Source organism: Ziziphus jujuba, chromosome 1, assembly GCF_031755915.1.
Source record: "Ziziphus jujuba cultivar Dongzao chromosome 1, ASM3175591v1".
Lineage (NCBI taxonomy): Eukaryota > Viridiplantae > Streptophyta > Magnoliopsida > Rosales > Rhamnaceae > Ziziphus > Ziziphus jujuba.
In genome coordinates, this window is record NC_083379.1 from 4,963,014 (window position 1) to 4,977,614 (window position 14,601).

General features: G+C 34.1%; 2 protein-coding genes across 8 annotated transcripts; both read left to right on the top strand.

Moving 5' to 3' along the window:
• The first annotated feature begins 75 nt into the window (after positions 1-75).
• Positions 76-5,049, top strand: LOC107411141 (shaggy-related protein kinase eta). Its single transcript, XM_016018675.4, has 12 exons — positions 76-331; positions 1,280-1,372; positions 1,543-1,602; positions 1,693-1,965; positions 2,038-2,112; positions 2,276-2,332; positions 2,811-2,951; positions 3,062-3,112; positions 3,187-3,282; positions 3,555-3,638; positions 3,980-4,081; positions 4,425-5,049. The coding sequence occupies exons 1-12, from the start codon at positions 317-319 to the stop codon at positions 4,518-4,520; spliced, it is 1,143 nt and encodes a 380-aa protein (XP_015874161.1). The 5' UTR covers positions 76-316; the 3' UTR covers positions 4,521-5,049.
• A 368-nt stretch (positions 5,050-5,417) lies between these two features.
• Positions 5,418-10,801, top strand: LOC107411129 (probable LRR receptor-like serine/threonine-protein kinase At5g45780). Of its 7 annotated transcripts, none has more exons than XM_060818482.1 (11): positions 5,425-6,572; positions 6,686-6,818; positions 7,083-7,154; positions 7,685-7,828; positions 7,939-8,010; positions 8,093-8,152; positions 8,433-8,506; positions 8,615-8,764; positions 8,853-9,191; positions 9,650-10,041; positions 10,405-10,801. In XM_060818482.1, exons 1-11 carry the CDS (start codon positions 6,419-6,421, stop codon positions 10,723-10,725), a joined length of 1,911 nt encoding a protein of 636 aa, XP_060674465.1. In that variant the 5' UTR covers positions 5,425-6,418; the 3' UTR covers positions 10,726-10,801. The 7 variants fall into 7 exon arrangements, with proteins under 7 accessions (XP_060674464.1, XP_060674463.1, XP_048332465.2 ...); XM_016018660.4 differs by having other exon boundaries at positions 5,427-6,478; XM_060818481.1 differs by having other exon boundaries at positions 5,418-6,572; positions 7,095-7,154; positions 8,433-8,764.
• Positions 10,802-14,601: the final 3,800 nt, after the last annotated feature.

Genomic DNA, 14,601 nt, shown 5'->3' on the forward strand with positions numbered 1-14,601 from the left:
TGAGGGTCTTTATTGAATCAGGAATTGAAAAAAAAAAAAAATAATTAAAAAAATAAAAAAGGAAAACCCAAAAGGAAAAAAAAAGAAAGAGCTGTAATCACATGGGCTTGTTGTTTGTCTCTGGCTGGGACCTGCCTTCTCTTCCTTCGTCTACCTCCTCAACCACCATCACCATCACCATGAGGATGAGCATGACCATGACCATCATCTCCATCAACTCTTAGTCCCTTACTAAGATTCCCCATCTCCTCCTCCTCCTCCTCCTTCTCCTCCTCCTCTTCCACCCTCCGCCCCTTCTGTCCCGCCGGGCCTCCCTATGGCTGACGATAAGGTATTCTCGCTCCATCTGCTTCTCTTACCCAATTCCTTTTCCTTTTCACTCTCCCGGAAAGAAATTTTGGGTTTTTCTCTTTTGGGTTGTTAGGGAAACAATGGCTGGAGAATTTTAAGTCAATATCTCAGTGGAATGTGATTTGCTCTCTGCTCAATTAGAGAATGGACATCGAAATTCCACGTTTTGTAGCGATTATTCTCCGCCACCAAAAGAGGAGTTTTTATTTTTTTTGTTTTTTTTTATTTTTTAGGGTTTATCTGTAGGTGTCTCTGGTTGATTTCATGTCGATCTCGTTTGCTGAGCTTTACCGAGAAACATTTGAGTACACCATTTGGTTTTTTTTTCCATCCTGATCTCTGCTCTAAGCGACGTGCTAGTTTTATTTCTTTTTTTCGCTCCTGATTTCTGCGAGATAGATGTTCGTCGAGCACAAGGGTTTGCTGCTGTTTCTGATCGCACCCTGCCAATCGGAAGCATTTTTAAATCTCAGTTCTTGTTTATATTTTCATGGGTTTACTTGGGGCACTCTTGAACTTGTCCCGTAGTTGGATCATAATAGGATTACCTCTAAGCTTGATCTGGTTTCGGTAATAGATGAATGTCTTTTTAATCGGTTTCGTTTTTTCTGTTCTTGATGGCTTCCACTGGATCATGCTAATCCTTCGGGAAATTTTTTTTTTAAAATAAATTTTTGTAAGGGATTTCCATGTTTTTTAAGATTTGGTTCATGAGGTGGGTGGTGGGTCTAATCCTTCAATTTTTTGGTATAAAATTCTTGTGCATAGGCTTTTGAATTTTAGTTCTCAAGTCTTTCTCAAACTACTGTAATTCTGTCTGGATCTTCTCTACTCGTCTGTAGACCAGTGAATACTCCAAAAGCTCATGTTTTTCTATTTTCTAGTTTTTGTGTTTACCTTTTATAGCTTGTGCAATTAAATATTGCAGGAAATTTCTGCTTCTGTAGTTGATGGGAATGATCCAGTCACTGGCCACATCATTTCGACGACTATTGGGGGCAAAAATGGAGAACCCAAACAGGTACGGGTCTAGCCTTTCAACTCGCTCTTTCCTTTCATGATGAAATATATATGTGCTTGTGTGTATGTATGAAATTTAACTTATTATGGTACTTTAGATGGTCCGATTGCTGACCAGGTTCATTGTCTGCTCTCTTGAAGTTGATTTCTTTGGTGTGATGCTTCTTGCAGACAATTAGTTATATGGCAGAACGTGTTGTGGGGACTGGGTCGTTCGGAATTGTTTTCCAGGTACACATCTAACTGATATCCTTGTAACTGTTGCTCTCTTGGTACCACCTTTATCTGTCATGTCTCATCCTCATTGTTATCTTCTCTTAGGCAAAATGCCTGGAAACTGGTGAGACAGTGGCTATAAAAAAGGTATTGCAGGACAGGAGATATAAGAACCGGGAATTGCAGTTAATGCGTGTAATGGATCATCCAAATGTGATTTCCTTGAAGCATTGTTTCTTTTCAACTACGAGTAAAAATGAACTTTTTCTGAACTTGGTCATGGAATATGTCCCGGAGACAATGTATAGAGTTTTGAAGCATTACAGCAATGCAAATCAGAGAATGCCACTTATTTATGTAAAACTTTACATGTACCAGGTATATATATGATACAAACTTACGGACTTGTTTTTTAATATTCTTCCTAATGCTAATAAGGGCATTGTTCAGATTTTTAGGGGGCTTGCTTATATACACGCTGTACCTGGAGTTTGCCATAGAGATTTGAAGCCTCAGAATCTGTTGGTATGTTCTTTGCTGATCATACCTTGAAGAAAAAAGTTGTGATTTACTAGTAGAAATCTCTCTGGTCAACATTTGTGTACTTGTACAATATGGACTTATTATATCAGATTCTATTATTATGATTTGTGACTAATTTTCTGAGTTCGTTCTTGGCTCTTTACAGGTCGATCCCCTTACTCACCAAGTTAAGCTCTGCGATTTTGGAAGTGCAAAAATGCTGGTATGCTGACCTATTATTATCAATATTATAATTGTTTTCTTTCTCTTCCATTGTCATGGTAGGTTGGTTACTTTTAAGTTGTCTAGTTTTCTTCCCTATGCTTATTTATAGATATCAACAAGGTATCGCCAATTCATTTCTTCAAAACAAATTACACAAAGACAAGGAAGACTTGTTGTATGACTATGAATATGACAGTTAGCACTAATGTATAACTGAGTTCAATCTCATCTTGTAGACTACTTTACTGACTGCCATGGATTTAGTCTAACGAAATTGAGTCTTTAAGCTTGAGTACCTTTCTATTTGATGGTGATATCAAGGAAAATGTTCACATAAATCTCTAGTTCTTAGAGCTCTGTTAATTAATTTATTTTGACATCTTCTTGTCTTTTATGTCCTTAAACCTATTTTAACATGTTCTTTGGCTTTTCTGTTGATCATGTCGTGCACTTACTATTAATCTCCTCATCTTCAGGTCAAAGGAGAAGCAAATATTTCATACATATGTTCACGTTTCTATCGAGCTCCAGAACTTATATTTGGTGCCACAGAATATACAACTTCAATTGATATTTGGTCAGCTGGTTGTGTCCTTGCAGAACTCCTTTTGGGTCAGGTTAGTGTTTTTGTTATATAGCATTCAAAAACTTTTCTTTTTTCTGATCATGTTTGTAAAAGCATTTTTGTTCCCTTGAAATCTCTGATTTTTTTGCTATCTTTTGGCAGCCATTGTTTCCTGGAGAAAATGCAGTGGACCAGCTTGTAGAGATTATCAAGGTATGTGCCATTCTCAAGCTTGAATTGTTATGCTTATTTTCTCTGTAAGTCAGCCTTTTAATTGTTGGTTACAGGTTCTTGGCACACCAACCCGAGAAGAAATACGTTGTATGAATCCGAGTTACACAGATTTCAGGTTTCCACAGATAAAAGCTCACCCTTGGCACAAGGTTGTCTATTCTTTCCTTTGATATGTTTGTCACCCTTCCAGGTTTTTGTGGATGGGTGTCTATGAAATGGCATTAAGAAATTTTCTATAGTAATCCTAATGAGATGAACAGTTTTCTTGCTTGTCTAGTATTATATTGATGTTTGTAGTCTAAAGGACGTGATTAATTTGGTTAATAATGGAGTACCTAATACCAATTGTGTGTGCGCTCTTTTTTTCTTTTTTCCCTTTGACATGGTACATTTCCATTCACTGGTAAAATCTTGATATTAGGTTTTCCACAAACGGATGCCTCCAGAAGCAATTGATCTGGCTTCACGACTGTTGCAATATTCACCAAGTCTTCGCTGTACAGCTGTAAGTTCAAAGTCTGCTACTTTTTTAATATACATGTAATTATGTCTATTATGAGTCCTCAGTCTCAATCTGTCTGTGAATAAAGTCAGTCAAGAGGTTTGAATTTGATAATTTTTTTGCCGCCCCCCCACCCTCTAGAACATTTGTGAATGGTTTTTCCCCTGATATGCATTTATGCGTCATTTGTTAATACTTTTTCAGTATTTGTTATTATACGTGGCTGTCAATTATTAAAATAATGAGAGCTTTGACTGAAAAAAAAAAAAAAAAAAAACAATTATTGTTATGTACTCATGTTATCTTTTGACATTGTCTGATGGAGATTTACTTTTTCTTTGCAGCTAGAAGCATGTGCACATCCTTTCTTTGATGACCTTCGTGAACCCAATGCTCGACTACCAAATGGTCGCCCATTTCCACCGCTCTTCAATTTTAAACAGGAAGTATGTTGTCTTATCTTTTGTTATTTGTTTTTGTAGTCTGAATATGCTTTTCCATTAGAAGATGTGTGCGATATAGTATATGATAGATTTTATGTCTTTTTACCTACGTATCAATGTGAGATCTCTTTAGTTGACAGTTAATGCATGGATGTGTCTTAATCTATTGATCCTTCTATCATGTAAAGTGATTTGTGATTATAAGTTGGTTATTCAATTTATCTTTTTTGGGAATGGAAATGGAATATGGTTGATAGATGATGGATTTGGATAGCATTTCATAAATTTTTGCTTTTAAAACATTTTGTCATAGCCAATTGCTAATTGGATGTGTTTGTTCTTGCAGTTATCCGGTGCTTCTCCAGAGATTATTAACAAGTTAATACCTGAGCATGTGAAGCGTCAATTAGGTCTAAATTTCTTGCATCCCGCTGGCACATAATTGTGGAAAAAGGTTATATTAAGTTGATATTTTTCCAGTTGATGTCTGACCTAAAGGTTGTCATCATTGTGGTTAAAACCAGTATATACTTCTAGGCCCCTACCAGCGTTGTTTCTCACTCTCCCAGACGAGTACAAAGACTAAGGCAGCTGGATAACTGCATTTCCCTAATGGGTTCTTTTTTTCCTTTCCTGTTTTATCCTTTTCTCCATCCCCTTTTCTTGAAACACCTTTTTGTTTTTGTACATGTTCGATAGTAAAAGATAGCCTGGAGTTGGAATGCAAAGCTGCTAGCAGAGGAAAAACTAGTTGAAAGGGTGTATCTATATAATAGCTAGGAAGAGGTCCCACTATGGAATGGCTGAAGCAAAAAGGGATGGATTTGTTGGGTTCTTGGGTTTGGTTTACTTAAAATGTTGTTTCTTATTAGTGCCGAGGTGATTTGTGGTGGATGACTTGGAATTGCGGACCAACGTTGTTACTTACTGTTTGTGAAAACTTAAAAAAGTAATAATTTTTCTATTTAGTATACTGTATTCTTATTCTGTCTTTGGTTTAATGCGCTCATGTTTCTAGTATTTTGCTTTGCTCGAGTCTCAAAGCTTTGGTAAATACTGTTTATCATACTTCCCAAAGTAAGTTCTTTGTTGATGTTAGTTTTTGGAGTTAATTAGAGGAAACAAAATTAAGTGAGGATTTTTCATATATATTCTATGTGAAGGTAAAAAAATATGCAGACATTGTGTTTGGTTTTCTTTCAAAAGAAAAGCTATGAGAAAACTATGAATGTTTTACGTAGTTCTGTTTTTCCTTTTTTTCTCAAGAAGTTTCCATACTCCATAAAGTAAAAGCAGTGTGACCCGGGGGCTGTTGGCTAGGAACTAGGTTGATGTTTTGGTCAAGAACTGCTTGTGAGTGAAACTAGAACAAAGTAATAGTCGGTACATTTGGACATATCTTCACTAGATTGAACTTTGTATCTTCGCCAGATTGATTTTGAACCATGTCAATGCTGAAATAAAATGCGTGAAGGCTGTCTGAAAAGCCATCAGCTGAACTAGCGCTTGGAATTCAAAGTTGTTAATAAAAAAATGCACTGAAGGTAAGTGATAAGATGACCCAAAAAAATTAAAAAATAAATAAATAAAAAAAATAATCTAAAGATGAAAGCATCGAAAAAAGTGACTATCCTTACCGGCGAACACCAAGTTGGCGCCACTAGCGAGCAATCCCAGACGGAGACTCAAATTTTCTTCACTCCTCTACTACAAGTAACACCCATTCTACCTGCACTTGCACACCGCCAATATAATCTGAGCCCTCGATCCGTGTCCCTTTTAAAATTGGGGTATAAATCAAACGGTTAAGACAGGATGATACGTACATGTAGAGTGTTTAGAATCCTGGTCCCCACAACATGGAATCCAGAGCCGATGGAACTCTGGGAGACAGTCGCTGTCACTTCCCAAATCTCGAGCTGTCTGCCCGGTCTTTACCAAATTTTAATAATCAAATTTTATATTTTTCTTCTTTTTTGTTTTGTTCCATTATAATAACAGTGAATTAGTTAACTTTTATTTATTTATTTATTTTATTTGTGTGGGGTGGTGGTTTTCGAGGAAAAGTGAGATTCCAAAAACAGGTTCAATGAAAGGAAGTAAAAGGAGGAGTTGAAATTCCACCGAGGAAAAACCCCACTCTGCAATGGAGGTGAAAAAGGATCAAAAGATCCAACTTTTCCAAAAGTTTTCAAGAAAACTTGTCTGATGCTTGCTTTTCTTCTTCTTCTTCTTTACTACTTTGTTGGTTCATTTCCATCTTGATGATGGAACGCGTAAAGGTTGCCTTTTGCCTTTTCTTCTTCTTGTTCTTCCACTACTACTCTTACTTCTACTTCAATGTTGCTTTCGTTGGAGCCTCTGACAGTCATTTATCCCCCAAGGGTGTCAACTATGAAGGTCTACAGCTGCAAAAGCCATAAACCATTACTTAGCTTTCTTCCGGGCCTACTAGGAATAAAGACCCGTTTCTTGTTTTTTTCTTCTTTTTACTGTATTTTCGTTTCCTTGAACCCTTTTTTTTTTTTTTTTTTTTTTTTTTTTGTAACTTAAAAAATCAGTTCTTTATTTACTTTGAAGTTTGTATCTTTGTCTTGCATGGAGCAGTGGCTGCATTGATGCCGATGAAGAGTAAGATGAAGGATGAGTTGAGGGTGATGGATGGTTGGGATATAAATTCGGTTGATCCATGCACTTGGAACATGGTCGGTTGCTCTTTGGAAGGCTTTGTTATTTCCCTGTATGTATACCTCATTTTCATCATGATTTAATTCTTTTCTGGAAATGAAGCGAAACAAAAAAAATAAAAAATAAAATAAAATAAAATATGTTCCCCCTTGTAACAAAAAGAGCGGATATTGACAAATTCCCAAAGGGAGTCCTTTCCCAATTTACTTTACTTGTTAGTATGTTTGACTTTGAGGCTGTTAATTCTTTGCAATTGGGTTGCCTTCACTGTCATGAATGCCAATCTGAAATGGGATTTTGTATCTAACCTTGATAGTGAAATGACCAGCATGGGATTATCTGGAACTCTTTCTCCGAGTATTGGGAATTTGAGTCACCTCCGGACTTTGTAAGCTGACTATCTTTGGACTTCTTGTCTTTTTAACATTTGGTTTTTCTTTTTTCTCAATTGAGCTATCAATTCTTAATTAACAAGTATCCAAATTGTTTTCTATTCAAGATTAATGTGGACTTAAACTTTTCAATTGATAAAGCAAAATGGTGGAAAATGACTAGAGGTAGAGTTATCATAATTTTAACTTTTATATGATTATTGCATGCATTTTTTTATTCATATGTAGAGGAGACAAAAGTTTTTGGTAATCATAGTTAATAAAAATGTGGGTCCTTTTTAGATGGGAGGGGCTGCCTAGGTTGTTTCTAATGAACAAATTAGCATGCCATAGATACACTGCTAGGGATCATGATACAATTTTCCTTATTTCCAATCAAGTAAAGTCACGGTATCTTTTGAACCTTAACTTCGATCAACCATAATAATAATAAAAAAAGAAGAAGAAAGGCAATTAAACAAATAAAGAGAACAAACAATTAAACATTTAACCAATGATTCTTTTATTTTGATTTTCATAAATGCAGGTTGTTGCAGAATAATGACATAACTGGTACTATCCCAGCTGAGATAGGAAAACTTTCAGAGCTTCATACTCTTGACCTTTCAGGTAACAATTTTGTCGGAGAAATTCCAAGCTCGTTGGGGTTTCTGACTCGTCTAAGTTACTTGTGAGTATGGCTTACACTAAATTGGACATTGAAATTTTAAGTATTGATTTTCAAGTGTGTTTTCATCTGTCCATTCATAATTTGAACATTTTCCATGCCAAGTTTTACAGGCGGCTTAGCAGGAATGAATTAAGTGGACAAATTCCTAAGCTTGTTGCAAGTCTCACTACTCTTTCATTCTTGTATGTATTACATCGAATTTTGACTTTATTATCTTACTGATTATTTAGAGTGATTCTGATTTTGATCTATTATACTGCATAGGGATTTATCATTCAATAATTTGAGTGGCCCACCTCCAAAAATACTAGCAAAAGACTACAGGTGAGAAGTTCTTGGAAAGACGTTCCATCTTGTAATCACTGTTCTATGTCTTACCAGTAGTTACCTGACTCTAGGCAGAATTATGATAGGATAGTTGGGTTATTATATGTCTGTGCCTTGGTCATTTAGAAGGCTGTGTTCATTCTACTGTAATGATAACCCATAGCAATGACACGTTCACATTTTGTTGTTAGAATATATTATGCACAGTAGTTTTGCAATATTATTGAACTTTTTTCCTCCTTTAGTTTCAGTTTACAGTGTACATATTTTATTGCAGTATAACCGGGAACAACTTTCTCTGGACTACTCCATCAGCTCAAATTTCTCCAGCTGTTCCAAAACCAGTAGATAGTAATATAAATCCAACTTCTCGAATCCTTTTCTGTTGTTCAATTCATCCAATCTTTTTCTTTTTTCTAGTTATTAGATATGGATATGTTGATAATGGTTTATTTGCAGGCACAAAATCACTGGAGAAAGTCAATGGTCATCATCACCGATGGGTGCTTTCTGTTTCCATAGGTATTAGTTGCACATTTGTCGTTTCGGTGATGCTGATTGTTTGCTGGGTGCATTGGTACAGATCTCGTCTACTCTTTACATCTTATGGTACTTCCTAAACTAGGCTTATGCTTCTTTTCTTGCAAATATATTATGGTGCGTATTGTGAAAATTTTGTGATGATTTATATTTGCAGTGCAGCAAGATTATGAATTTGATATTGGTCATTTGAAGAGGTTCTCATTTCGTGAACTGCAAACAGCTACAAGCAATTTTAATCCCAAAAACATCCTAGGGCAAGGTGGATTTGGAGTTGTTTATAAAGGATGTCTTCCGAATAGGACACTGGTAGCAGTAAAGAGGTTGAAAGATCCAAATTACACTGGAGAAGTACAGTTTCAAACAGAAGTTGAAATGATTGGCTTGGCTTTGCATAGAAACCTATTACGCTTATATGGATTCTGTATGACTCCCAATGAGAGATTGCTGGTTTATCCTTACATGCCAAATGGTAGTGTTGCTGACCGCTTGAGAGGTTCGTTCCATTTTGTTGCTTGTGTAAGCCTGTGGGCTTCTGAGCGAGAGGCATGTGATTCTACTTGAGGAAATAGGAATTTTGTTATGTGATTTAGATATGAGATAGTATTGTTTTTAACTTCTTGGTTTTTTGGTTAAAAAAAATAAATAAATAAAGAGCTTTCGGGGAAGATTTTGTTAACTAAATTAAAAAGAAAATATTATAAGATGGACATTAGAATTTCTAGAAGATATTATCTTTATAACTAGTATGACATATTAAAGTGTCTTTCATGATTGCAGCAGTTTAACAATTGTTGTGCAAAAATGTTCAATTCAATGTTGGATCTTTTTCCATGGATTTAATACATGGTGTGTGATTCATTTTTAGCTCTAAAATCTAAATTAGAACCAATTACTGCTTATATATTTTATTTATTTGCCAGTAGTTCCTTATCAGCTTGATTTCATTTGCAGAAACATGTGGGGAAAAGCCATCATTAGATTGGAGCAAGAGACTGTATATTGCGCTTGGAACTGCTCGGGGACTTTTATACTTGCATGAACAGTGCAATCCAAAAATTATTCATAGGGATGTGAAAGCTGCTAATATATTGTTGGATGAAAGTTTTGAAGCTATAGTTGGGGATTTTGGTCTTGCAAAGCTGTTAGATAGGAGGGATTCACATGTTACTACTGCAGTGCGGGGCACTGTAGGACACATTGCCCCAGAGTATCTTTCGACGGGACAGTCTTCTGAAAAAACTGATGTTTTTGGATTTGGTATACTACTTTTGGAACTCATAACTGGACAAAAGGCATTAAATGCTGGAAATGGTCAGGTTCAGAAGGGAATGATTCTTGAATGGGTAAGTAATTTGTAAACTTCTTTTGATAATTCATATAAGCTTACTGCCTCATGGAAATGGTTGATAGAAGTCTGTTAGTCCTGTATAAGTGCCAAAGACTAGCATCAACTCCATGGCCATCTATCCCTTTTCTCAAAACAGAAAATTTTCTTGTACAAGTGTATCCAAGTGGACAACACATTTTCAGTTGGTAATGAAACTTTATTTTGTTTGATAAACCTTAATAGTATATAAAATTATGTAGATTCTAATGTGCATTGCTAATTGTTAACCTTGCTTCGCAAATTGTTTCCCTGCTTTGCTCCTTTGGTTCCCATCTTCGCATTATCCTTTGTTTATACCTGATGGCTTTGCATTATGCAGGTAAGAACCTTACATAATGAGAAACGGCTGGGAGTTTTAGTAGACAGAGATCTAAAAGGATGTTTTGATCCAATAGAACTGGAAAAATCGGTGGAGTTGGCTCTGCAATGTACTCAATCAAATCCGTACCTCCGGCCAAAGATGTCAGAAGTCTTGAAGGTTTTGGAAGGTCTTGTGAGTCAGTCAGGACATGCCGAGGAATCACAAGGTGGTACCAACCTTAGTGAGGCAAGGGCTTGTAGTTTCTCCAGGAATTACAATGATGCTCCTGAAGAGTCATCTTTCATCATTGAAGCCATGGAGCTTTCCGGACCTCGGTAACTAGACTTTCAAAGTTAAAATGTAAATGAATTTTGCATCTAATAGTTGGTATATAAAGGGTATTTATTTTATTTTATTTTTGTCTTTTTTGATTTTCTATGGAGGGGAAAAGGAGAGTAACTGGTTGATTGAGTGTCTGGTTTCATTATGTGCAAATAGAGATAAATTTCAATATCTTTCAAGGTTATGGTGCTGGTCTTAAGCCAGTATTCTATAGAGGATAAAATTGACACAAGGGATGGTATAAGTGCTAATAATATCCATTCCTCTGGTATGGTATGGGATAGAAAGGTGAAAAGAAGTAAAAAAAACGTTTAGCTGCTGAATCACTATTTTAACTATTTGTAGTTTTTGTAATAATTCCATTTATTTTGTTTATTACCAAAATTTTTTTAAACAAGGAATGGACTTTCCTTCTTTGTTTCTGTCTCCCCCTTTCTCTTTTCTTCCACTTTTCCTCTCTATCAACGTCCAAGCATGGATACTTTTTCTCTTTTCCAGCTAATAAAGTCATTTGATTTTGCGACCATTACTAAATTAGACTCAATTTCGGAAGTACTCAATTATTTTTCACTGGAATTAATATGTGCATACTAATCATTATGGCATATTCCTTTCTCTTTTTTACGTGTTCATTATATTTATTTATAAATTTCTAATAACACGAATAATGTATCTAAACATGAGAATCATTACTGTGTATATGATATTAAATAACAAATTAGTTGGACTAGTATTATAATACAATGCCCAAACTGTTCAACTACAAATGATCCCCATTTACCATAAAAAAAAAAAAAAAGAAAAAAAAAATTCCCCCTTTGACCCTCATCATCTCTGACGTCAAAGATTTAGGAGCTAATTTATATTCAAAGTCGATGCTATATTTTATATAATTGAACTGTAACATTTCAGTCCTCAGATATCTTCTGTGAGTGAGTATTTTAGTTGGAAGAAGACAGTTTCATATATAGTGGGTCTACAACAGTTTGACAATCCTAATGATCTAGGATTAACTTCAATTTTGGACCCTCCATTTTATTCTCAATTTCAAAATGGTCTATACTTTTTTCTTCTTTAATTTTTTTTTTAAAATTAAAAATGTGGTTTTTGTCAAAGAAGTATGTAAAACAAATGCTTAAAATGTTTTATTAAAAAAAAAAAAAAACAAATGCTTAAAAAGACGTGTTACGTTAAAAATTGAAGCTTTAATTGAAAATTTGCACCTATATGTATGGCTAAAGTGATGGCGTAATGGATGGCAAAATAAAGTGACATCACAATTCCGACATGTCCAATCCATCAATAAATTGAATTAAAGACCATTTACCAAACAAAAGAAAAGAGAAAGAAAAAAAAAAAATTATACCCCCCAAGTAAAACACGAACAGATAGTTTTTATTTATTTATTTATTTTTTAAGATGAGTTTTATTAAACCCAAAAAAAAAAAAAAAAAAAAAAGAGACTGGTCACAAATCAAGATGTGGCTCTCTAGCCACAAGATCATGATTCACAAGGTCTACAAACTGAGAAAGGAAAATCAACCAAATTTACAAAACTAGAAACACTATTCCTAGAGCCCCAATTACAGACAAAGTGATCCTAAGAATTTGACTCCAAGGGGTCCAAGCAAAAAGACAAATTCAAAAAGTTATGACTTGAGTCCAAAATGCTCTTCAACACCCATCAAACATAAAGCAGAAAACATAAAACCGATGGGTTATGTTTTACCAAACATAATGTCATAATGGGCTGGCAGGCAGAATATATATATATATATATATATTCATGGCAATGGCTTTTTTCTTCTTCATTTTTTTTTTTTTAATTTTTAAAACCACATTAACAGTATCTCAGTCTCTAGTCTTAATTATAGGTAATGACGTGTACAATTGCTTATACTTATCCGAGAAAAACTTGTCGGTCCAATCCTTCCTTCCTTGACTTTTTAAGCCAAACAACTTGGTATTTTCATATATAATTAAATCTTCTTCATTCTGGGTCATACTCTACTTGCCTGCGCAACTTCCTTGGCTTGCTGCAACACGCAACGTATGCATGCATCTAAGCTGAAAAAATGTCATTTTTATTTATGGAACATTAATGAAATGATTAAGTAGATTCCATAGGATTTAAATTCAAGACTCATATAAATATATATATATATATATTTTTTTTGTGTTATTATTATTTTTATTTTGGGAGTGGTTGTAAGTTGTAACTTCTATTTATTGTGAAGTTGTAAGCACTTATCACATGTCATTTTAGGAATTAATTTGGCATCGATGTTATGATGTTGTGGATGGCGAAGAGAAGAACGAAACGACTTGAATTATGAAGATTATGACAACTATATAATATAACTTTCATAATCAACAACCCAACAAAACCCAGAATAAAAAATAGACCGAGTAGCCTAATTCACAAGAATCCTTAACTTGCTAGCAGTTGGTAACGATGGAGTGAATATTAGTTAAAAGACATTCTTAGCTCAAAGCGTAATATATATATATATATATATATATATATATTATGATTAATGAATGCACAAGGAATATTGAATGAATGAATACACACAAAATGGAAAAAAGGTAACTCAGAATATGTTCTTTAATTATGTAATTTACTCAGCTTACTCTGACAATTAATTATCAAATCGTGTACTTTTGGTATACCTTCCTTCCCCATAGCCCACAGAAACAGAAAATTAAAAATTTTTACTATCTGGTTAGATAGCTGATATTTGAATCTTCTCAGAATTTTTCCTTTGCTTTTCTTATATTTCTCGCATTCTACATACATATACATGGAAGTATACAAGAAACCTCGTTTGGTATAATCCTATATTTGGTTTACTTTTGGAGTCGTCTTGGATTCTTGTGGTAGTGGTACTCTTTATAATTATTATTATTATGTTTTTCCACTGGATACCTTTTCAAACTTATATAATTTATAAATATAGAGAAATTTACAAAATGTTTATGTATTTATTTGTTAACAGATATACTCTTTTTTTTTTTAAATACTTTTGTCTAAATAATAGATTAATTCATTCTATTAGATTTTTTCTCCTCAATAAATGATAATATCTTTAAAAAAAAATGTTAATATCTATGAAGCAAATTGTTCTTATATTTAGAGATATTAATTCCATATAAATATTCCATATACTAATACATATATCCATACAGAAATTCTATGGTGAGGACGGTCCGCATGAGGACCGCAATATTAGTGACGGTTTTTCATAGTATTAATGACGGTTTCTTAGAAAATAGTCACCAATATTATGAAAAACCGTCACCAATACTGTGGTTCGTATGAAGACCGTTCGCACCATAGACGAACTGTATATTCATATATAGGTATGTAATAAATAGAATTTTGATATCACAATATATATTTGCCTAATTATTATTATTTTTTGGGTAAACAATTTGCTTAATTAGTTGTTGCACATTTAATAATTTTTTTTTCCTCATTTGTAAAATTTATAAGTACTGACTAAGGTTGTTTGTATATAAATTACCTACACAACAAATGCAGACATACATTTATATATATATATATATATATATGCCAAATTCCCTTTTTTCCTAATTTTTATCCTTATTTAGATGTGTTTTTTTGTTTCTTTTTTGGTAAATAATCATTTGGATTTGTGGGGTTTTTTTTTTTTTTTTTATTATGAATCTTTGGATTTGTTATTAAACAATAATAAGGTGCAACATACACATCCGTCCTATCAATACAGCTTTCTTGTGACATTTACAACTTTGTGACCTTTTGTCCCTTTTTTTTTTTTTGGGTAAATTTGTAATTTTTTGTTCCTTATAGGAAGCAACAACAATCAATCACATTCCATAAAATTAAAT